The 23,402-nt window shown below is 53.7% G+C and overlaps 2 protein-coding genes across 3 annotated transcripts; one reads left to right on the top strand and one right to left on the bottom strand.

Moving 5' to 3' along the window:
- Positions 1 to 1,812: 1,812 nt before the first annotated feature.
- On the top strand, positions 1,813 to 12,576 carry LOC134341205 (trypsin II-P29-like). Its single transcript, XM_063039031.1, is given in 5 exon segments — positions 1,813 to 2,056; positions 5,482 to 5,738; positions 6,824 to 6,960; positions 12,391 to 12,397; positions 12,400 to 12,576. Coding segments are annotated over 4 exon segments (414 nt in total). The 5' UTR covers positions 1,813 to 2,056; positions 5,482 to 5,608; the 3' UTR covers positions 12,540 to 12,576.
- Positions 12,577 to 16,105: 3,529 nt separating this feature from the next.
- LOC134341202 (trypsin-like) lies at positions 16,106 to 20,419 on the bottom strand. Of its 2 annotated transcripts, XM_063039028.1 has the most exons (5): positions 20,380 to 20,419; positions 19,653 to 19,812; positions 18,069 to 18,319; positions 16,750 to 16,886; positions 16,106 to 16,255 (listed from the first exon to the last, which is right to left on the bottom strand). In XM_063039028.1, exons 1-5 carry the CDS (start codon positions 20,417 to 20,419, stop codon positions 16,106 to 16,108), a joined length of 738 nt encoding a protein of 245 aa, XP_062895098.1. The 2 variants fall into 2 exon arrangements, with proteins under 2 accessions (XP_062895098.1, XP_062895099.1); XM_063039029.1 differs by lacking the exon at positions 20,380 to 20,419 and having other exon boundaries at positions 18,051 to 18,319; positions 19,653 to 19,831.
- Positions 20,420 to 23,402: the final 2,983 nt, after the last annotated feature.

Raw genomic sequence — 23,402 nt, 5'->3', positions numbered from 1 at the left:
GCCGCGACAAGTAGGGTCTCGGCCTGAAACGTCGACTGCGCCTCTTCCTATAGATGCTGCCTGGCCTGCTGCGTTCACCAGCAACTTTGATGTGTGTTGCTTGAATTTCCAGCATCTGCAGAATTCCTGTTGTTAGTGGATTAATTGGCTGCTGTGTATCACGCCCACCCCGGTATCCGGGTGACAGCCAGAGTCCTGGGGGATGGGAGTCTGGAGAGAATTCATATTAAGATTCATTTACTTATCACATGTACATCAAAGGAAACAGTGAAAAATGTCGCTGGCCTTAACGAACAACGCAACCCAGGAATACGCTGAGGGCAGCCCGCAAGTGTTGCCATGCAACCCGGCGCCCAGCATGTTCAGCAGAAGAACACAAACATAACCACCACCAACAACAACACAGCAGCAAAACAAGCCCCTTTCCTCCCTCCCACCCGTTCACACACGCACAGTCTGAAACCTTGAGACATCTTGGACTTCGCCAACCTCTGGGTATCAACCGCAGGACTGTGGTGTTGACCTTCGGTTCTCGACCCCAGGTCTCGCACGGACCTCCGACCCCAGTGACCTGGGGTGTCTCCTCATGTCAGGAGATGTTTTGACCCAGAAACAGAGCAGCGGAAACGATTCAGCAGTGAAAAATAACATTATTAATAGACCGCTAAGTAACAAGCCACGAGAACCAAAAAAAAAATCAGAGATAATAGAAACGAAACACAAAAGGCAACATGTAAACTTTCGGCAGGGGGGCCGAAAACTAGGATCAACTGGTTGAGACCGGCTCGAGGACTGTGGATGAGAACTGGGTGTAAACAGGCTGCAGTTGGTAAGTCTGCAACGACTGGCAGGTGAATGCTGTTAGCGGAATGGAGATCAGTGCGGTCTGGAGGACGTCAGGGGCAGCGGCCTTGACACTTCGGGCGTCTACCACCGGATTCGTCGTTCTCTGTCCTCCAGACTTCACTGAGGTGTGGGTATTGCCCGATCACGGTTCGTGGCGATGGGGGTACGCTGCCCACCCCTATCCTCCTCCCTCCAAGCCCAGACTCTTTCTGCTCCCGCCACCATCTGTGCTGTTCTCAGCGGGACGGGCGTCAAGGCTGGTCATCTCAAGGCCCGCCCTGGGAACTCTCCCTGCTGTCGTCCTCCGTCCCGGAGATGCTCTGTCTCCGACGGGAGCTGAGGTGTGGTCGGGGTGTATAAAAGGCAGGAATCCGCGGGCCACGCTACGGTGGGGACTTGCAGCCGCTGGTCACCATGCGGGGTTTCTGGATTCCCTCCGTCAGCCTGGCCGCAGCAGGTGACCGAGTTGGAGGGGGTGGGGAGAAGGAACTGGGGTAAGAAGGACCCTCGGGACACAAAGTCTCCAGGGCAGAGGCCGGCGATTTACTCATGGGACTACGATTCCCGGAGAGAGAAAGACGCCGTCTCCCGGCTGTCACAATCCAAACCGTCCTCCCTCCCTCTCTTATTTATTTCTCTTTCTTCCTCACTGTTTCTCTACCCCTTTCTTTATTTGCTTCTCTCTCTGCCCTCTCTCTCTCTCGTTCTCTCCGCTCTCTCCTCCTCTCCTTTCCCCTCTCTCCTTCTTTGGCTCTTCTCGATTTCTCTCCTCCCCCTCTCTACATCTTTCTCCCTTTCCTCTTTCATTCTTTCCCTTTCTTTTCACCTTTCTCTCTTTCCCCCTCTCCCCTATTTCTCCGCCGCTCTCTTCCTCTTTCCCTCTTTCTCTTTTTCCTCATTTTCCTATGTCTTTTCCTTCCCTTTCTCTTTCCCTCTCTACCCTCCTCCCCCACTCCCTCCTCTCCGCCGCTCCCTCGAGGTGACCGTTGTTTCCGTGTCGACGGAAGGAGGTGGGCGACGGTGTCTGCGGTAACGAGCCCGGTTTCTCTCTCCGCAGCAGCAGCTGACCATGATAAGATCATTAACGGATATGGGTGCCAGCCGCGTCGCAGCCTTGGCAGGTTTTCCTGACCACCCAGGGGTACCGCTGGTGCGGGGGCTCCATTATTAACGAAAACTGGATCCTCTCCGCCACGCACTGCGGGCAGCCGTAAGTACCGAGCTCCGGGGTTCGATCCGAGCGCCTCAGTAACATCCTCCGTCTCAGCTGCTGCCCACGCCGTCCCGTCCTTCACACCCACTACCTGTGTCCCCCTCCTTCCCCAAAGCCGGCTCCGCCCGTCCCTTCCATCAGCCCACTGCCTCTGCATCGCTTCCCTCCTCAAACCCCTGCGTCCCCTATCACTACCCGGGTACCCCCCGCACCCTCCATCGACCCAAGTCCCTTCCCTCCACACCCTGCGTTACCCCTCTTCCTGTAACCCCGTCACCCCAGCGACCTGAGGATATGCAGCGTGCATCGACTGAACCGCGGCCTCTCCTCGAATAAAAGGGTTCCTCCTGTCCTCAGCTACCACCCCACCAGCCTCGTGTCCAGCACATAATTCTCCACAAGTTCCCCCATCTCCAACGGGATCCCACCACCAGACACATCTTTCCCTCCCACCCCCCAATTTCCCCACCCTGGGTTCTTCCTCCCCACCTTTCCCCCGGCTGGGTCACCTAACTTCCCTGCGGAAAAGAGATGACCCGTGTATGTACCCACCCTCTGCCCCCCCTCCATTTCTCATGTCTCCCTTTCCTCCGCAGCCCCTGCGTCTCCCGTCTCCTCTCCAGATCGGTCCTGTCTCGTTTTCCTCCTCGCGGCCGACTCGCTCTTTCCCCGGTGAAGGGCGGACCTGGCTTCTCACTTCTACCCCCACACCCCTTCGACCCCCATCTGCGCTCTCCCCAGCCTTCCCCGTCTTCCCTCCCTCACTCCACACCGCTGACTGAGTACCCCCACCCGCAGAGTACAGGGCGGACATTTGTATGTCCCCTGCCCACCTCCTTCCCTCCTGTCACAAACAGAGAAAATCTGCAGATGCTGGAAATCCGAGCAACGCCCACAAAATGCTGGAGGAACTCAGCAGGCCAGGCAGCATCGTTGGAAAAAAGTACAGTTGACGATTCCGGCCGAGGCCCTTCGGCAGGACTGAAGGAAAAAAAGATGAGAAGTCAGAGTAAGAAGCTGGGGGGGGGGGGAGGAAGAAATAGAAGGTGACAGGTGAAACCGGGAAAGGGATGGGGGGGGCGAAGTTAAGAGCAGGGAAGTAAAGATTGGTGACAGATACTGGGCTGCGGAAGGGGGAATCTAATAGGAGAGGACAGAAGGCCATGGAAGAAGGGGAGGAGCACCAGGGAGAGGCGATGGGAAGGCAAGGAGATAAGGTGATAGAGGGAAAAGGGGATACGACTAGTGAAGGAGAGTGGGCATTACTGGAAGTCGGAGAAATCGACGTTCAGGCCTTCAGGTGGCAGGCTACCCAGACCGTATAAAGGTGTTGATCCTCCAATCTGACTGTGACCAGGATGGGGATCAGTGGGGAGGGAAGTGGACAAGGGAGTCGCGTAAAGTAGAAAGTGGGAAGGGCGGGAGGGAAAGATGTGCTTGGTGGTGGGATCTCGTTGGAGATGGCGGATGTTTCGGAGAATTATGTGCTTGACGCGGAGGTCAGTGAAGACAAGAGGAAGTCTATCCCTGGTAGGGCAGCGGGAGGATGGGGTGAGAGAAGATGTCTCTCCCTCCCCTCTCTCGATCTTTCTGTCTTTATATCTGGAGACAAGCTTATCGACATCCATTCCCTTTCCCAGTCTCTCTGTCTCTCTCTCCAGAGACAGGTTATCAACTGATGTCTATCATAAACACATGGACTCTCACAACTACCTAGACCACACCTCTTCCCACAATTACTTATAAATAGGCCATCCCTTTCTCTCATTTCCTCGGTCTATACCGCATCTGCTCTCAGGATGAGACTTTTCATTCTAGAAAGAAGAAAGGGGCTTCCCTTCCTCCACTGCATCTCTTCCATTTCACGCATGTCTGCTGTCGCCCCGTCCTCCCGCCACCCCATCAGGGATAGAGTTCCTCTTGTCCTCATCTACCATCCCACCAGTCTCCGCGTCCAGCGCATAATTCTCCGAAACATCCGCCAACTCCAACAGGATCCCACCACCAAATACATATTTCCCTCCCCACCGCCCCCACTTTCTGCTTTCCACAGGGAACGATCCCTGCGCGAATCCCTTGACATTGGTCCCTCCCCACTGTTCTCCCTCCTCTCCCTACACCTCTTCCCTCACTATCATACTCAGGGCCCTAAACAGTACTTCTAGGTGAGGCGACACTACACCGGCGAGTCTGTTGGAGCCATTTACTGTATCCGGTACTCCTGGTGTGGCCGCCTGTTTATCGGTGAAACCCGACGGAGATTGGGAGACTGCTTCCCCGAGCACCTACACTCCGTCCACCAGAAAAAGTGGGATCTCCCGGTGGCCACCCATTTCAATTCTCCTTCCCTTTCCTATTTCAACATGTCTATCCACGGCCTCCTGTACTGTCGCGATGAGGCCACACGCAGGTTGGAGGAACAACATCTTACATCCCATCTGGGTAGCCTCCAACCTGATGACATGAGCATCCATTTCTCGAACTTCCGGTAATTCCACCCCCCCCCCCCACTTCACCAGTTCCCATCCCCTTTTCCCCTCTCCCACTTTATCTCCTTGCCTGCTCGTCGGCACCCCGTGGTGCTCCTCCCCGTTTTCTTCCTTCCATAGCATTCTGCCCTCTCCTATTAGATTGCCCCTTCTCCAGCCCTGTATCTCTTTCATCAGTCAAATTCCCTGCTCTTTTCTTCACCCCTTCCCTTCCCGGTTTCACCTGTCACCTTCTGTATTTCCTCCCCTCCCCCACATTTTAACTACTCCTCATCTTTTTTTGTCCAGTCCTGCTGAGGAGTCACTCAAAACGTCGACTGTACTCTTTTCCATGAATGCTGCCTGGCCTGTTGAGTTCCTCCAGCATTTTGTGTGTGTTCCTTCCCTCATGTATCCTCCCCCTTCTCCAACTCTTCTTCCCGCTCCACCCCTCCCCACGGCTATTGGTTCTCTCCCCGGACACAGGGCGGATCAGTGTGAGACCCCTGTGTTCTTCTCCCTTCTCCCGCCCCCTCCCCGTCCCTGTGGCTCCCTCATCCTCTTCCCTTCCCCTTCTCTCTTCCGTCTCCCCGTCCTGGTCATCCTCACGGTGGATCCAGGCACTCCAACCCTCACCACTATGTGCTTCCCCTCCCTCCCTGTCCATTTGACGCCTCTCCCACTCTCCCTTCTCCCGTCACGCCCCAATGCTGACCCACGCTCGGACCCCGCACCCAGCACACGGTGTTTTCCCTTCCCTGCGCTTCGCTCGCTCCCCCCTCACCCCCATCGTCTTCTCCCCTTCCCTCCCTTTGGTTGACCCTTCCCTCGCAGCAGAAGGCGTACCTCGGTGTCCCCTGTCCTCATCTTTTTCTTCCCCTCCGCCCCTACACCTGTCGCCCCCTTCTCTCTCCCTCCGCACGACTGATCCTCGCTCTCCATGTCCCGGCGCAGGGCGGACACGCTGATCGCACACGTGGGCGAGCACGACACCACTGTGGAGGAAGGCACGGAGCAGCGGCTGCCCGTGGCCCAGGTCATCCCGCACCCCTTCTGCAACCCCCGCAGCCTCGACAACATCATGTTGCTGCGGCTTGCCGCCCCGATCATCTTCGACTGCAACGCGCAGCCGGTGCCGCTCTCCAGCAGCCGCCCGAAAGCCGGCCTCCAGTGCCTCGTTTCTGGGTGGGGTAATCTGCTTACCGATAGCGGTGAGTAACCCCGGCCGGGGTCGCGGAGGGGAGGACTCCCGGGTCGGAGGGGAGATGGAAGTGGTGGAGGTCTAATGAGAGGATAAAGGGGTGAAGGTGGAGCAAATAACTATAAAGAGGAGGAGGAGGAGGAGGAGAGCTGCGGGAAGCGGAGGTAGGAGGTGAAGGAGTGAATGATACCTGTGGATAGGCAAAGAAGGTGAGAGGATGGGGAAGAACAGGTGAGCAGGAAGTGGGGAAGATACCTGAGGAGACTGGAAAGGGGAGAGTTGGGAGAGAGGGGAAGGATGAGGGGAAGGAGAGCTGCGGCGGAGGTAGGGAGGGGTACCCGTGGGTAGTGGGAGTGGGGGGAGGAGGAGCAGTGGGAGCAGGTGGGAAAGGCGATATGGGAGGAGGGAGGTAGGGAGGGGTACCCGTGGGTAGTGGGAGTGGGGGGAAGAGGAGCAGTGGGAGCAGGTGGGAAAGGCGATATGGGAGGAGGGAGGTAGGGAGGGGTACTCGTGGGTAGTGGGAGTGGGGGGAGGAGGAGCAGTGGGAGCAGGTGGGAAAGGCGATATGGGAGGAGGGAGGTGGGAAGGAGTACTTGAAGGTAGTGGGAGGAGGAGGAGTGGATGAGGAGAGAAGGGTGCCCGCGGGAGGGGTGTCAATCCAGAATGACTGGAGTGTGAAGCAGCTTGGCGAAACAAGTGTGGGTGGAGAGGAGATGTTTGAGGAGAAAGCACGGAGGTGGAGGTATTGAAAAAGGGAAGGAGGAGAGCGTTCAACACAACGAGGGGTATGTAACTGAAAAGAGAGTTTTCCATCCAAATGGTGTGTGTGTGAAGGGACTGGGGAGGAGGTTTAGTGGTAGGGGAGGTGGGTAGGTGAGGGAAGGAGGATGGGGATGTGGAGCGGGTGGGTGCGTGGTGAAACCCAGAGTGGTGGGTATGAGAAGGTGCGAGAGGAGGTGGCAGTCGGGGTCCGCAGATGACACCTGGAATGCACTCCCGACGCGAGTGGAATTGCCTGGGTCAGCAGATAACTGTGTGGCCAAAGGGACTGTGCCAGGGCCACACCTCCTGACTTCTCTGCCCTCGTTCCTCCAGTGGAGTACCCGGCCAAGCTGCAGTGCCTTGAGATCCTGGTGCTCTCCGTCAGGACCTGTCTGGCGGCCAATCCGGGAAGGATCTCCGGCAATATGTTCTGTGCTGGTTTCATGGAGGGAGGCAAGGACGCCTGTCAGGTAAGGAGGCGGGACCAAGGCTAAGGGGCGTGTCCCAGGGTAAAGGTGGTGATACCTGACGTATGGAGCAGTCTTTCGAGGGGCGGAGCCTGTTGTAGAGGGTTGTGGTTGGGGTTATGAAAATGTAGTGCTGCAATAGTGGGGCATGTGGGAGGGTGACTCATTGAAAACCAGGCTGAACCTAGGTGAGGGGTGAGGCTAAACTCTGGCCTGTGGCAGGAGTCGGAGCTAGTAGACATTTCAGTCCGCTCTCACCGTCCCACCTCACCGTGTCAGGATGGGCCGAATAATCCTCGGAGACCCAGACTCAGATCCTGAGGCAGGACTCCTCCTGCAATATGTCCTTACCATATAAGTTAGTTAGTGTTACTCATAGCCCTCTATTTTTCTCAGCTCCATGTACCTATCTAAGAGCCTGTTGTTTCTGCCTCCAACTCCATCGCCGGCAGCCCATTCCACGCACTCGCCACTCTCTGCGTAAAAAACTTAACCCTGACATCACTTCTGTACCTACTTCCAAGCACCTTCAAACTATGCCCTATCGTGCAAGCCGTTTCAGCCTTGGGAAAAAGCCTCTGACTATCCACATGATTAATGCCTCTCATCATCTTGTACACCTCTATCAGGTCACCTCTCATTCTCCGTCGCCCCAAGGAGAAAAGACTGAGTTCACTCAACCTATTCTCATCAGGCATGCTCCCCAATCCAGGCAACATCCTTGTAAATCTCCTCTGCACCCTTTCTATGGCTTCCACATCCTTCTTGTAGTGAGGTGACCAGAACTCAGCAGAGTACTCCAAGTGGGGTCTGACCAGGGTCCTATATAGCTGTAACATTACCTCTCAGCTCCTAAACTCAGTTCCACGATCGATGAAAGCCATTGCACTATATGCCCTCTTAACTACAGAGTCAACCTGTGCAGCAGCTTTGAGTGTCCTATGGACTCGGACCCCAAGATCCCCCTGATCCTCCACACTGCCCAGAGTCTTGTCATTAATGCTATATTCTGCCATCATATTTGACCTACCAAAATGAACCACTCACACTTATCTGAGTTGAACTCCATCTGCCACTTCTCTGCCCAGTTTTGTATCCTATCAATGTCCCGCTGTAACCTCTGACAGCCCTCCATACTATGTACAACACCCCCAACCTTTGTATCATCAGCAAATTTATTAACCCATCCCTCCACTTCCTCATCCAGGTCATTTATAAAAATCACAAAGAGTAGGGGTCCCAAAACAGATCCCTGGGGCACACTACTGGTGACCGACCTCCATGCAGAATATGACCCGTCTACAACCACTCTTTGCATCCTGTGTGCAAGCTAGTTCTTGATCTACAAAGCAACGTCCTTTTGGACCCCATGCCTCCTTACTTTCTCAATAAGCCTTGCATGGAGTACCTTTTCAAATGCCATGCTGAAATCCATATACACTACATCTACGGCCCTATCTTCATCAATGTGTTTAGTCACATCCTCAAAATATTCAATCAGGCTCGGAAGGCACGACCTGCCTTTGAGAAAGCCATGATGACTATTCCTAATTATATTATGCCTCTCCAAATGTGCATAAATCCTGCCTCTCAGGATCTTCTCCATCAACTTACCAAACACAGAAGTAAGACTCACTGGTCTATAATTTCCTAGGCTATCTCTATTCCCTTCCTTGAATAAGGGAAGAACATCGGCAACCCTCCAGTCCTCCAGAACCTCTCCCGTCCTCATTGATGATGCAAAGATAATCGCCAGAGGCTCAGCAATCTCCTCCCTCACTTCCCACTGTAGCCTGGGGTATACCTCATCCGGTCCCGGAAATTTATCCAACTTGATGCTTTCCAAAAGCTCAAGCACATCCTCTCCCTTAATATCTACATGGTCAAGCTGTTCAGTCTGCTGCAAGTCATCACTACAAACACGAATATCCTTTTCCATAGTGAATACTGAAACAAAGTATTCATTAAGTATCTCTGCTATCTCCCTCGGTTCCGTACACACTTTTTTACTGTCACACTTGATTGGTACTACTCTCTCACATCGTATCGTCTTGCACTTCACGTACTTGTAGAATGCCTTGGGGTTTTCCTTAATTCTGCCCGCCAAGGCCTTCTCATGGCCCCTTCTGGCTCTCCGAATTTCATTCCTGCGAGCCTTATAATCTTCTAGATCTCTATCATTACCTAGTTTTTTGAAACTTTCATAAGCTCTTCTCTTCTTCTGGACTAGATTTACAACAGCCTTTCTACACCACGGTTCCTGTACCCTACCATCCTTTCCCTGTCTTATTGAAACATACTTATGCATAACCCCATGCAAATGTCCCCTGAACATTTACCACATTTCTTCCGTACGTTTCCCTGAGAACATCTATTTCCAGTTTATGCTTCCAAGTTCCTGCCTGATAGCCTCATATTTCCCCTTACTCCAATAAAACATTTCCCCAACTTGTCTGTTCCTATCCCTCTCCAATGCTATGGTAAAGGAGATAGAGTTATGATCACCATCTTGAAAATGCTGTCCCACCGAGAGACCTGACACCTGACCAGGTTCATTTCCCAATACCAAATCAAGTACAGCCTCTCCTCTTGTAGGCTTATCTACATATTGTGTCAAGAAACCTTCCTGAACACACCTAACAAATTCCACACCATCTAAACCCTTCGTTCTAGGGACATGCCAATTGATATTTGGGAAATTAAAATCTCCCACCACAACAACCCTATTGTTATTACCCCCTTCCAGAATCTGTCTCCCTATCTGCTCCTCAATGTCCCTGTTACTATTGGGTGGTCTATTAAAACACCCAGTAGAGTTATTGACCCCTTCCTATTCCGAACTTCCACCCACTAAGACTCCGTAGACAACCCCTCCATGACTTCCTCCTTTTCTGCAGCCGTGACACTATCTCTGATCAACAGTGCCATGCCCCACCTTTTTTCCTTCCATCCCTGCCCTTTCTGAAACATCTAAAGCCTGGCACTTGAAGTAGCCATTCCTGCCCCTGCACCATCCAAGTCTCTGTAAAGGCCACAACATCATAGCTCCAAGTACTGATTCACGCCCTAAGCTCATCCACTTTATTCATAATGCTCCTCACATTAAAATAGACTCATCTCAAACCACCGGTCTGAGCACGTCCCTTCTCTATCACCTGGCTCTCCAGGGTCCTATTATAGCTGTAACATTACCTCTCTGCCCTTAAACTCAATCCCACAATTGATGAAGGCCAATGCACCGTAGACCTTCTTAACCACAGAGTCAACCTGCGCAGCAGCTTTGGGTATCCACGGACTCAGACCCCAAGATCCCTCTGATCCTCCACACTGCTAAAAGTCTTGCCATTAATGCTGCATTCTGCCATCATTTTTGACCTAACAAAGTGAACCACCTCACACTTACCTGGGTTGAACTCCATCTGCCACTTCCCAGCCTAGTTTTGCATCCTAACAATTTCCCGCTGTAACCTCTGACAGCCCTCCACACTATCCACAACACCCCAAACTTTGTATCATCAGCAAATTTACTAACACATCCCTGCACTTCCTCATCCAAGTCATTTATAAAAATCACCAAGAGTAGGGGTCCCAAAACAGATCCCTGAGGCACACCACTGGTCACTGGCCTCTATGCAGAATATGACCCATCTACAAACACTCTTTGCCTTCTGTGGGCAAGCCAGTCCTGGATGCACAAAACAATGTCCCCTTGGATGCCATGTCTCCTTATTTTCTCAATCAACCTTGCATGGGGCACCTTATCATATGCTTTGCTAAAATATATATACACTACATCTACGGCTCTACCTTCATCAATGTGTTTAGTCACATCCTCAAAAAATTCATTCAGGCTCATAAGGCACAACCTGCCTCTGACAAAGCCATGCTAACTATTCCTAATCCTATTATGCCTCTCCAAATGTTCATAATTCCTGCCTTTCAGGATCTTCTCCATCAATTTACCAACCACTGAAGTAAGGCTCACTGGTCTATCTCTAATCCCTTTCTTGAATAAGGAAACAACATCCGCAAACCTCTAATCCTCCAGAACCTCTCCCATCCTCATTGATTATGCAAAGATCATCACCAGAGGTTTCACAAACTCCTCCCTCACTTCCCACAGTAGCCCAGGGTACATCTCATCTGGTCCCGGTGACTTATCCAACTTGATGCTTCCCAAAAGCTCCAGCATATCCTCTTCCTTAACATCTACAAGCTCAAGGTTTTCAGTCCGCTGCAAGTCATCCCTACAACCACCAAGATCCTTTTCCGTAGTGAATACTGAAGCAAAGTATTCATTAAGTACCTCTGCTATCTCCTCCGGTTCTATACACACTTTTCCACTGTGACACTTGCTTGGTCCTATTCTCTCACGACTTATCCTCTTGCTGTTCACATATTTGTCGAATGCCTTGGGGTTTTCCTTAATCCTGTCTGCCAAGGCCTTCTCATGGCCCTTTCTGGCTCTCCTAATTTTCACTCTTAAGCTTCTTCCTGCTTGCCTTATAATCTTCTAGATTCCTATCATTACCTAGTTTTTTGAACCTTTTGTGAACTCTTCTTTTCTTCTTGATGAGATTTACAACAGTCTTTGTACACCAGGGTTCCTGTACCCTACCATCCTTTCCCTGTCTCATTGGAACGTACCTACACAGAACCCCACGCAAAAATCCCCTGAACATTTGCCACATTTCTTCTGCACATTTCCCTGAGAACATCCGTTTCCAATATACGCTTCTAAGTTCCTGCCTGATCGCCTCATATCTCCCCTTACTCCAATTAATTGTTTCCCTAACTGGTCTGTTCCCATCCCTCTCCAGTGCTATGGTAAAGGAGATAGAATTGTGATCACTATCTCCAAAATGCTCTCCCACTGAGAGATTTGACACTTGACCAGGTTCATTTCCCAATACCAATCAAGTACAGCCTCTCCTCTTGTAGGCTTATCTCCATATTGTGCCAAGAAACTTCCTGAACACACCTAACAAACGCCACCCCATCTGAACCCCTCACTCTGGGGAGATACCGATCAATAGTTAGCAAATTAAAATCTCCCACCACAACAACACTGTTATTGTTACTCCTTTCCAGAATCTGTCTCCCTATCTGCTCCTCGATGTCCCTGTTACTATTGGGTGGTCTGTAAAAAACACCTAGTCAAATTATTGACCCCCTTCCTATTCCTAACTTCCACCCACAAAGACTCCGTAGACAACCCCTCCATGACTTCCTCCTTTTCTACAGCCGTGACGCTATCTCTGATCAGCAGTGCCACGCCCCACCTCTTTTGCCTCCCTCCCTGTCCTTTCTGAAACATCTAAAGCCTGGCACTCGAAGTAACCATTCCTGCCCATTCCTGGATAGGAACGGTTTGGATGGAACTGAACCAAACGTGGTTAAATGTATTAATACAATCTGATATCCTCTCCACAGGGTGATTCTGGGGTCCCGTGGTATGTCATGGGAAGCTGGAAGGAATCGTCTCCTGGGGGCTGGGTTGTGCAATGAAGGGATATCCCGGGGTTTACACCAAAGTCTGCAACTACATCGACTGGATCACGGAGACAATGGCAGCAAACTAGAGCCTCCAAGTTTCAATAAAAATCTTATCATGTTCAACCTGAAATTTTGGCGATTCTTTTTATTTAGACTTAGGTCATAGATACAGCACAGTGCAACCATGAGTTTGTGCTGACTTTCTGACCAACTCTAAGATCAATCCAACTCTTTCTTCCCACATAAGCCGACACAGCATCCTCTCTGTAACACTATTTTCTACTCTCTCCCTTCCTTTTGTACTATCGCGATGGACGAACACGCGAAATGCTCTGTCCAGATGGCACTGAAACAGAAACGTTTCACTGGAGTCTTTTTCCTGGGGTAGGAAAGTCGAAAACTAGAAAACTAGATAGCACAGATTTAAGGTGAGAGGCAAAAAGGTTTAAAGGAGACCTGAGAGAAATGTTTTACACCCACCCTGGTGTCCGTGAGTGGATCGAGCTGTCAGAGGAAGTGGCGGGAGCAGGTACTTTGAACAACATTTAAAAGACACCTTCTGGTGCGAAGACAGGAAAGGGTCAGAACGAAATGGGCCAAACGCGGGAAAATCTGACCAGCTGATGTAGACTCACTGGTCAGCATTGATGAGTTGGGCCAAAGGGCCTGTTTCGGCGGTCTATCACTCTATATGCTTATTCTCCGTCGCCATCCCAATTCACACACACACACACACACACACACACTCTCTCTCTCTCTCTCTCTCTCTCTCACACACACACACACACACACACACACACACACACACACACACACACCACACACACGGGATCCAGACCCAGTGGGGTGACTAAGGTCTGAAGAAGGATGTGCTTACGGATAAACGGGGGGAGTAGGCTGAGGGAAGCTGGGTGAGACCCACTATCTCGACGGACTAACGGAGGGAATGATCTGTCTGGGTGGCACTCTAACAGAAGTCCGAATGTCTTCAAACTTTCACTAAAATTCAGACCCGCACGTCCCGGCAAAATGAATATGATTTCTCTCTGCACTCTTTCAATCTTATTGACAGTGACGATCATTGACCCATGGATATGATGCCCTATTCTCGTCTAGTAGCTGCTGTAGACCAGACAGCAACAGACCAGAGCATTAGAGATTCTGCAGATGCCGAAATTATTGAGGAACACGAACAAATTCAGCAACTCAGCAGGCCGGGGAGCATCTTCATCTCCTTGATCAAAAATGTGATCGCATCGAATTAAAGTCCTCGCCTCCCACTCCGAAGATTCTGTAAGGAGTCTTACAGACGTTTCAGACCGTGACCCATCATCAGGACTGGCGAGAACGAGAGCAGGACCCAGAATGAGAAAGTAGGGTGAGGGGAAACTGGCAGGTGATAGGTGATAGGTGAGACTAGGTGAGATGCAAAAGATACAGGACTAAAGAAGAAGGAATCTGATAGAAACATAGAAAACCTACAGCACAATACAAGCCCTTCGGCTCACAAAGCTGTGCCGAAAATGTCCCTGCCTTAAAAATTACTAGACTTTCCCATCGCCCTCTATTTTTCTAAGCTCCATGTACCTATCCAAAAGTCTCTTAAAAGACCCTCTCGTACCCGCCTCCACCACCGTTGCCGTCAGCCCATTCCACACACTCATCACTCTCTGAGTAAAAAACTTACACCTAACATCTCCTCTGTACCTTCTCCAAAGCATCTTAAACCTGTGTCCTTTTGGGATAGGAGAGAGAGCCAGGAAGGTTTTCAGATCGTCCAGTTGTATGTTTCGATGGAACGTCAGAAATAGACGGAGCTGTTCTCCTTCCTGCCATCATATTCCTCATCCTGATCTCTTCCCTCAGCCCCAATCCCCTTCACTCATCCAAATCCTGCGAATCCCTCTTTATTAATTGATCTCAATCGGATATTTTGAGCAGAATTAATTCCGCAGGGCTAAAGAGAGAGAGAAAAGCGGTGGTTTGGGACAGTAATTTTGCACAATTCTGGCGAGGACTCCTGACCCGACCTGATGACCCTGTGTCCCCATTCTCAGACGCTGCCCCACCTGCTGCGTGTTTCCAGCGTAGCGTCTCCGTTTCAGACAAGAACAGGACAGTGTTTCCCAACTGTGGTCTCACGGCGTTTGGTAGGTGTTCTACGGTATTTCTTTCAAACTACAACGGAATCACACAAACAGGCCGTTCGACCTTTTGCGTTCCTGCTGACCCACCAACACCAATCTCCAGCACTCGGCCCGCCCTCTCTATGCCTCGGCCGTTCCATTGCTTGTCCGGATGCTGAGTTTGCTGAGAGTCCCTCTCACCAACCAACCTCCTCAGGCAGTGCGATCTAGACCTCACCCGGAGGTGAAAATATTGTCTTTCACATCCCCCAACTAAATCTCTGACCGAATACCAAAGCACTTATGTTTCAGCCACCTTTGCCACTGGGAAAGTTTCGGAATATCTACCCTACAGTGCACAGTTCTAGACTCCGTGTCCCTGGGTCAGACCCACATCGGGGGCGCCGTACACAGGTCCTGTCTCCGTATCCCTGGGTCAGACCCACACCGGGAGCGCCGTACACAGGTCCTGTCTCCGTATCCCTGGGTCAGACCCACACCGGGAGCACCGTACACATGTCCTGTCTCCGTGTCCCTGGGTCATACCCACACCGAGAGCGCCGTACACGTGTCCTGTCTCTGTATCCCGGAGTCAGACCCACACGATGAGCACCGTGTACAGTTTCTGTCTCCGTGTCCCTGGGTCATACCCACACCGGGAGCACCGTACACACTTGCAGTCTCTGTATCCCCGAGTCAGACCCACACCGGGAGCACCGTGCACAGTTCCTGTCTCCGTGTCCCTGGGTCATACCCACACCGGGAGCACCGTACACAGATCCTGTCTCCGTATTCCTGGGTCAGACCCACACCGGGAGCACCGTACACAGGTCCTGTTTCCGTATTCCTGGGTCATACCCACACCGGGAGCACCGTACACAGATCCTGTCTCCATATTCCTGGGTCAGACCCACACCGGGAGCACCGTACACAGGTCCTGTCTCCGTATTCCTGGGTCATACCCACACCGGGAGCACCGTACACAGGTCCTGTCTCCGTATCCCTGAGTCAGACCCACACCGGGAGCACCGTGCACACTTCCAGTCTCCGTAATCCTAGGTCAAACCCGCACCGGGAGCACCGTGCACAGTTCGTCTCCGTATTCCTGGGGCAGACCCACACTATGAGCACCATGCACAGGTCCTGTCTCCGTGTCCCTGGGTCATACCCGCACCGGGAGCACCGTGCACAGTTCGTCTCCGTATTCCTGGGTCAGACCCACACCGGGAGCACCGTGCACAGTTCGTCTCCGTATTCCTGGGGCAGACCCACACCGGGAGCACCGTGCACTGTTCCAGTATCCAAACTCCTGGATTCGGAGCAGGAGAACAGTACGATAACACTCTCCCGATAAGTGACATTTGCCGAGCACGGAGACAACCAGCGTACAGGAAGGCCGTGATCCCAGACCGGGACACGGACGAGCTCGTCAGAGCCGGGAATAAAGACAGCAGGAGTCCAGACACCGATCTTATTGATTTATTTGCAGATTTATTACAGAGCCTCCGGAGCGGGAGGTGGGGTCTTTAATTCGCTGCCATCGTTTCCTCAATCCAGGAGACGAAGTTGCAGACGCGAGTGTAGACACCGGGGTAATGCCTCTCGGCGCATCCGTAGCCCCAGGAGACCACACCTTGGAGCACCCCGTCACACACCACTGGTCCGCCAGAGTCACCCTGTAGGGAAGGACGGGGACACGGATTCCGTCACCGGCTCGAAGGGACCGAGGCGTAGGACGTTCGGTAGATGTTTCACCGCCTCCCCTAGCAGCTGGACATTCATGAGGGTCAGGCAGTGGGGTGGGTGGGGAGAGCAGCGTTGGTCAATTTGCGAGAGTGTGGAGGGAATTCCATAGCGCAATGATCGGACAGCTGAAGGCACGGTCGCAATGGCGGAGAGAGGGAATTGATGGTGGACAGGTCGAGATCGGAGGAAGGGGAAAATGGAGAAGGGGTGTAATTCTTTACAGCTCTCCCCCATCTCCCACCGATAGTGGAGAGGGAAGGGAGCTGGTTGTCGGGGCCGGAGATGCGCTATAAGCGCCGAGAGAGGGAGTTGATCACAGAGAGGGGGAGGGAGGGGGTCTCAGAGACGGGATGTACTAGGGCCGGAGTGGGTCACAGTGAATGGGGGGAGGGAGTAGGGGTCGGAGTGACGAGTTTTGCTGTACCTGGCAGGAATCCTTGCCTCCCTCCAGGAAGCCGAGGCATATCATGTTGTTGGTGATCATCCCCGGATACGAGTTCTCGCAGACCGTCTGGTCGAGGATGGGGGCTTTCAGACACTGTAACCGGTCACCGCTGACGGCTGGGTACGCACAGGCCGGGGTTTGGACAGGGGTGGGTGGAGAACGTTAGAGCCAGCAACCACTCCCCAGAGCGACGCGACGTCCCTCGGCATGAGAGAGGCTAATCAGCCCATCTACTCTACCCTATTATCTATTGGGATTGTTGCCGCCTTCAGATCTCACCGTAGGCACCCTCTCTCTTTCCCACGCCACCCCTGAACCCCAGGAGCTCAACGCCCCCAACTCCGGTCCCAGAGTCGAATGGTACTGATGGTGCTGGAGGAAGTTCCAGACACCATCTCCCTCCCTCGCTGGATGTGAAACTCTTCCCCTGTGCACTCCCGGAACCTTCCAGACATCTGCCTCCCCCGCCCCACAATCTTTCTCTCTCTCACCCCTCCCTCTCCCCCATGCGCTCTTTCTTCCGCTCTCGCTCTCTCTCTCTCTCTCTTTACCTCTCTCCCCGCCCGCCCTCTCTCATCCCTCCCTTTGCTCTCCCGTCTCTCTCTTTCTCCCTCTCTCACACTCTCTCCCCTCGCATCTCTCCCTACCACTATCTGTTCCTACGAGCTTCCCCGCCTCTTCCCTTCTTCCTTGCCGGCTCCCTCACTCCATCTCGCACAATCTCACACTTTCTCTCCCTCTTTCTCTTTATCCACCCTCCTGCCACCTCTCTCTCCCCATACTCTCTTTGCTACCGCTGTTCTCTCCCTCCTTCTCTCCGCTCCGTCCCCATTCCTCCCTCCTCCCTCTATGTCTGCCCCCTCTCACCCCACTTTCGCCTCACTCTCTTTTCTTCTCCTTTACCCACACTCTCACTTTCTCTCGTTCTCCCCGACTCCGTCTCTCTCCTTCACCCTTCTCCTCCCCGCTCTCCTATCCCCTCACCCCCTCCCCCGTTCGCTCCCTTCTCATCTTTTCTCACCTACCTGCAGTCACACTTTGTCTCTCTCTCTCTATTACTCTCCCATCTTCCGACTCTTGCCAGCTGTCTCTCTCTTTAAATCTCTACCTCCTCACTCTCTCCATCTTTTCATTCTCCCTTACCTGCTCTCTTACAGTTGTCATTCCTTCCCCCTCCTCCTCGTCCTGTCCCATCACCCTCTCCCTTTCCCTCCCTCCCCCGACCCCCATAAGCACCTCTCTCCCTGTCTGCACTCTCCCTCGGCCCACTTTCCTATCACCCTCTCCCCGATCCTCACCTGGGTCCTTGGTGTTGCCCCAGCCGGAGATGAGACACTCATCGCCTGCCATTGGGCACTGCGTTGGGAGCGAAATAGCGGCCACATTGCGGTTGAGAGCGGCGGGCCGCGATAGTTTGATCAGCATGATATCGTAGTCCAGGTTGTAGGGGTTGTACAGGGGGTGGCGGAGCACCACCTCCGATTCGATGAACTGCTCTGTCCCATCCGCAACCGTGATGTCGTGTTCACCCAAACGCACCTGGATACGTCTGCGGGGAGGCGGAGGCAGCAGACTAGTCACAACCCTCAGGAAAACGTCGCTGTTCACCTGTCCCCAGCATATAGGGCCGGAAGGGGTCACAGAGAATAGAAGGGTGCAAGGGGTAACAGAAACGGCGAGGGGCGTAGGGCTTGGAGAGTGTCAGAGGGACTGCGAGGAGTATGGGGACTGGAGAGGGTCAGAGAGACTGTGAAGGGTGTAGGGGCCGGAGAGGGTCAGAGAGACTGTGACGTGTGCACGGACCCGAGAGGGTCAGAGAGATGGAGGAATATAGGGACTGGAGAGGGTCAGAGAGATTGTGAAGGGTGTAGGGGCCCGAGAGGGTCAGAGAGACTGCGTGTATAGGGACTGGTGAGGGTCAGAGAGACTGTGAGCGGTGTAGGGGCTGGAGAGGGTCAGAGAGACGGAGGAGTTTAGGGGCCGGAGAGGGTCAGAGAGACTGTGAGGTGTGTAGGGGACGGGGAGGGTCAGAGAGACTGTGAGGGATGTAGGGGCCGGAGAGGGTCAGAGAGACTGTGAGGGGTGTAGGGACCGGAGAGGGTTAGAGAGACTCCGAGGAGTATAGGGCTTGGAGAGGGTCAGAGAGACTGCGAGGGATGTAGGGGCCGGAGAGGGTCAGAGAGACGGAGGAGTTTAGGGACCGGAGAGGGTCAGAGAGACTGTGAAGGGTGTAGGGACCGGAGAGGGTCAGAGAGACTGCGAGGGATGTAGGGGCCGGAGAGGGTCAGAGAGACGGAGGAGTTTAGGGACCGGAGAGGGTCAGAGAGACTGTGAAGGGTGTAGGGGCCGGAGAGGGTCAGAGAGACTGTGAGGGATGTAGGGGCCGGAGAGGGTCAGAGAGACTGTGAGGGATATAGGGGACGGGGAGGGTCAGAGAGACTGTGAGGGATGTAGGGGCCGGAGAGGGTCAGAGAGACTGTGAGGGGTGTAGGGACCGGAGAGCGTTAGAGAGACTCCGAGGAGTATAGGGCTTGGAGAGGGTCAGAGAGACTGCGAGGGATGTAGGGGCCGGAGAGGGTCAGAGAGACGGAGGAGTTTAGGGACCGGAGAGGGTCAGAGAGACTGTGGGGGATATAGGGACCGGAGAGGGTCAGAGAGACTGCGAGGGTGTAGGGACCAGAGGGTGCAACAGAGATGGAGAAGTGTGTATGAACCGGATGGGATCACAGAGACGGGAAGAGGTGCAGCTGCCGGAGAACATCACAGAGACGGGGAAGAGTGTAGGGCCGAAGGAGGTTACAGACACTGAGTGAGGGGTGTAGGGGCTGGAAGGGTACGCTCGACTGGGCCTAAACCGTTCCCCTCCCCTTTGCCAGACTTACCTCTGGTAGCAATGGGCAGCGGACACCACCCAGTTGTCGCTGATGAGCGACCCGCCACACATGTGGTAGCCGACGTTGAGTGAGACGATCCAGGGGGTGGAGTGTTCAGGACACTCGTACCCCCCGACGATCTTGTCGTCGTCGCTGGTGGGAGCGGCGGCTGAGGGGGCAGAGAACATGGTTAGACCGATGTGGTGAGTAGAGAAAGTGGAGGGAAGGAGAGATAGAAGAGAGGTAGACGGCGACAGTGTGGCGAATGGAGTAGTCGGTGACATGGGAGGGGTTGGAATAAGGCGAGCAGGTGGCCTGAGAGGAGAAGAGGGAGGGGAAGGGTATTTCGGAGGTGGAGATGAGGGGGTAGGGGGAGAGGAAGTAGGAGTGAGGCAGAGGAGAGGGAGGAGGGAGGGAGGTCAGAAGGAAAGGTGTGGTATTAGGAGGGGTAGAGATGGAAACAGGTTGAGAGGGAAAGAGGGGGTTGGGACGAAGGGGAACAGGAGGGGTGAAGGGAGGAGTCGGGAGAGAGGAGGATAGAGGGGAGAGGAGAACGCAGATGGAAGGGGAGCTGAACGGGGTGATGCGAGGGGAGTAAGTAGAAGAGACCATGGAGGAATGAAGAGAGAGTGAGCGAGCGAGGAAGGCAGGCGGGCAGCGGGGAGGAGGTAGGTTGCTCCTCGGGGTGAGCGGGAAGGATGAGACGGGGAGTGATGGCAATCTGCAGATGACCTACCAGCAAAGCCGATGAAGGCGAAGAGCAGGAGCGTTTTCATTGTGACTGATGTCCGGAGACTGAGGCACGGTAGGTGCCGAGGGAGCATTTATACCCGATCAGGGACCCTTATCGGCGGGAGAGCTGCAGCTGTTGAGGGAGCTCGGGGCAGTCACAAGACGTCCCGTCCTTGAGCAGTGGGTGGGGAGGGGGCGGGGGGGGGGGTCACCTGTCAGATTCCCAGCTTCGACGAGTCTGGTCAAGAACGAGGAGCAGGGATGAGGGTGAGGGTCGTCACCGGTTGCTGGGAGCATGGAGGCGGGCGTGGATCTAATCCAGCAAGGACTCAGAGGGTGGAGAGTTGAGGAAGGAAAGCCTCAATAGGGGTGTTGTGTGACCAGGACTACCCTCCCACTGCATCACCGCACCTCCCACAGCGCTCCCTCCACGCGGAACCGCGACCTCTCCTCGACACAGGGCCTCGCTTTCGCACCCTGAATCTCGATTCCCCACCACCCCTGCTTAACGTTCCTTCGGTCAGCGAGCAATTTCTCCCTTGCAAGACTGGACCTGTGTATGTATCCTCCACCCACTCCCCACCCCCATTTTTTGCTTCTCCCTCTCTTCTCCTCTCTTGTATCTCGGCTCTCCGCTCCGTGTCACCTCTGCCTCCACTCCCTCATTACGGCTGACCCGCGCTCTCCCCGGTATACGATGTATCTGACTGCCTCACCGCAACTACATCACCCCCTTTCCTCCTTTCCCATTCCCGACCCGGCCGACCCCCGCCCCTGTCTCTTGTCCCATGCTGCCTGCCGCTGATTGCGTACCGTCGCTTCTCCGACACAGCACAGGGCAGGTCTCTGCGTGTCCCCCCTCCCTCCTCCACCCTCACTTGCCCCTTCAGCTTTCTTCCCCCTCACCCTCCATCCCCACGGCTGACCCGTTGTCTAATCTCTCCAACACCCCTCCCCCCGACACAGGACGGATTCGCGTGTGTCCTCCTCCTCCACTAACTCTACCTCAGTGTCCCCCTCACCCTACATCCTCCCTTTTGCATCCTCCTTTGTCTTTCCCTTTCCCCGTCGCTTCCCCCTACGCCTCCTATGTCCCCCTCTGGTCCTCCTCACGATTGACTCACGCTCTCTCCCCGCGGTACAGGGCGCCTTTCCCACCCCACTCCTCACTCCTTTGACCTCTTCCCATTCGTAGTGTTCTCCGACACGCCGCTGCGGACCCGTGCTCAGCGCCTCCGGCCCTACCCGCACATGGTGTCTCTAGATTTCAACCCCCCCCCCCCCCCCGCACCTCTCCAGACCCCTCTCGCCTTCTTCCCCTCTTTCGCCACGGCTGACTCGCGTTCTCCCCGCCTATCAAGGTACAAAGGGTAGCTTAGTGTCCCCCATCCCCACCTTTTTCCCCACTCCCTCCCGACCCCTGTCGTCCCTGCCCATCCTTCCTCACAACTGAGCCGTCACAAGGCGGACACGCTGATGGCACACGACACCACTGTGGAGGAAGGCACGGAGCAGCGGCTGCCCGTGGCCCAGGTCATCCCGCACCCCTTCTGCAACCCCCGCAGCCTCGACAACATCATGTTGCTGCGGCTTGCCGCCCCGATCATCTTCGACTGCAACGCGCAGCCGGTGCCGCTCTCCAGCAGCCGCCCGAAAGCCGGCCTCCAGTGCCTCGTTTCTGGGTGGGAGATATAATCAGAGGATAAGGGATTGAGGGGGAGAGGGAATACCTATGAAGGGGAGGAGGAGGAAAGATTCTGAGGGAAGGGGCAGGAGGGAGACGGAGGAGGAGAAGGAATCGGTTATGTTATGGAGATAGGCTGAGCAGGGTGGAACTTTATTCCTGGGATTGTAAGAGACTCAGGGATAGGGTGAGCTGGTAAGTGCGTACATCATGAGGGACGTGGATGGTATAAGTTCAAGGCGGGGGGGGGGGGGAGAGGTTTAATATGAACTTGTTGAGCTTCTTTTCACACGGAGTGTGGTCCGTACATGATGGGCTGAAGAATTGTATAACTCTTTGAGCTATTACTTTGCTTTGGGGTTTGTTGAAGGAGCCAAGGGTACAGGTGCTGCCCACGGATCTCTGAAAGGGATATCACGGTAGACAGAGTGGTGAAGAACGTGTTTGGCACACATTATGTTGCAGTGGTACAGGACGAGGCCACACTTGGAGTATTGTGCTCAGTTTTCATCACCCTGTTATAAGGAAGAATTTATGCACTTGGAAAGAGGGCAGAGGAGATTTACAAGGATGTTGTCGAAACCCGAGCGATTGAGTTATAGAGAGAGGCTGGACTGGTTGGTACTTGATTCCCTGTAGCATAGGGAACGGCGGTGCAATGTGTTCAGTTTTGGCCAACATTAAACTGGAAAGAATGCAAAAAAAATTTGCGAGATTAGTTTCGAGGGCATGAGTTACCGGGGGAGGTTAAGAAAGCTAGGGCTTTTAGTGCTTGGAGTTCAGAAGACTGAAGAGTGAACTTATCAATGTTTATAATACCATAGGGTGAATGCACACAGCCTTTTCCCCTGAGTTGGGGGAGTCCAAAGTTAGATAGCACAGGTTTAAGGCGAGAGGGGGGAGATTTAAAGGGAACCGCGGAGCAAGGTTTTCACCCAGAGGATCGCCTGTAGGTGGAACGAGCTACCAGAGGAAGTGTTGAGGGAGTACATTAACATTTAGAAGATACTCGGACAGGTAGACGGATATGAAAGTTTTAGAGGGAACTGAACCAAACGTGGGAAATAGGGTGATCTTGGATGGGAACGTTGGTCGACACCGGCGGGTTGGGCCGAAGAGGCCGGTTTCCGAGCTGTGTGTCTCCCTGACTCGCATCAATACAAGCTGTTGTCCTCTCCCCAGGGTGATTCTGAGAGTCCCGTGGTATGTCATGGGAAGATGGAAGGAATCGTCTCCGGGGGATCGGTTGTGCCTTGAAGGGTTATCCCGGAGTTTACACTGAAGTCTGCAACTACATCGACTGGAACACGCAAACAATGGCAGCGAACTGGAGCCTCCAAGTC

Source organism: Mobula hypostoma (genome assembly GCF_963921235.1).
Source record: "Mobula hypostoma chromosome 8 unlocalized genomic scaffold, sMobHyp1.1 SUPER_8_unloc_5, whole genome shotgun sequence".
NCBI classification, from domain to species: Eukaryota; Metazoa; Chordata; class Chondrichthyes; order Myliobatiformes; family Myliobatidae; genus Mobula; species Mobula hypostoma.
The sequence above is the reverse complement of the archived record's forward strand: the minus strand, read 5'-3'. Positions and strand labels throughout refer to the sequence as shown.

What these genes read in the sequence shown, in the direction of transcription:
- LOC134341202 (XM_063039028.1), bottom strand. Translation starts at nt 20,419, where the DNA reads ATGAAAACGCTCCTGCTCTTCGCCTTCATCGGCTTTGCTG. An exon ending in CGCCTTCATCGGCTTTGCTG is followed by an intron (nt 19,813 to 20,379) that starts GTAGGTCATCTG and finishes CTGCCCCCTCAG; the next exon opens with CCGCCGCTCCCACCAGCGAC. An exon ending in GAGGCAAGGATTCCTGCCAG is followed by an intron (nt 16,256 to 16,749) that starts GTACAGCAAAAC and finishes CCTTCCCTACAG; the next exon opens with GGTGACTCTGGCGGACCAGT.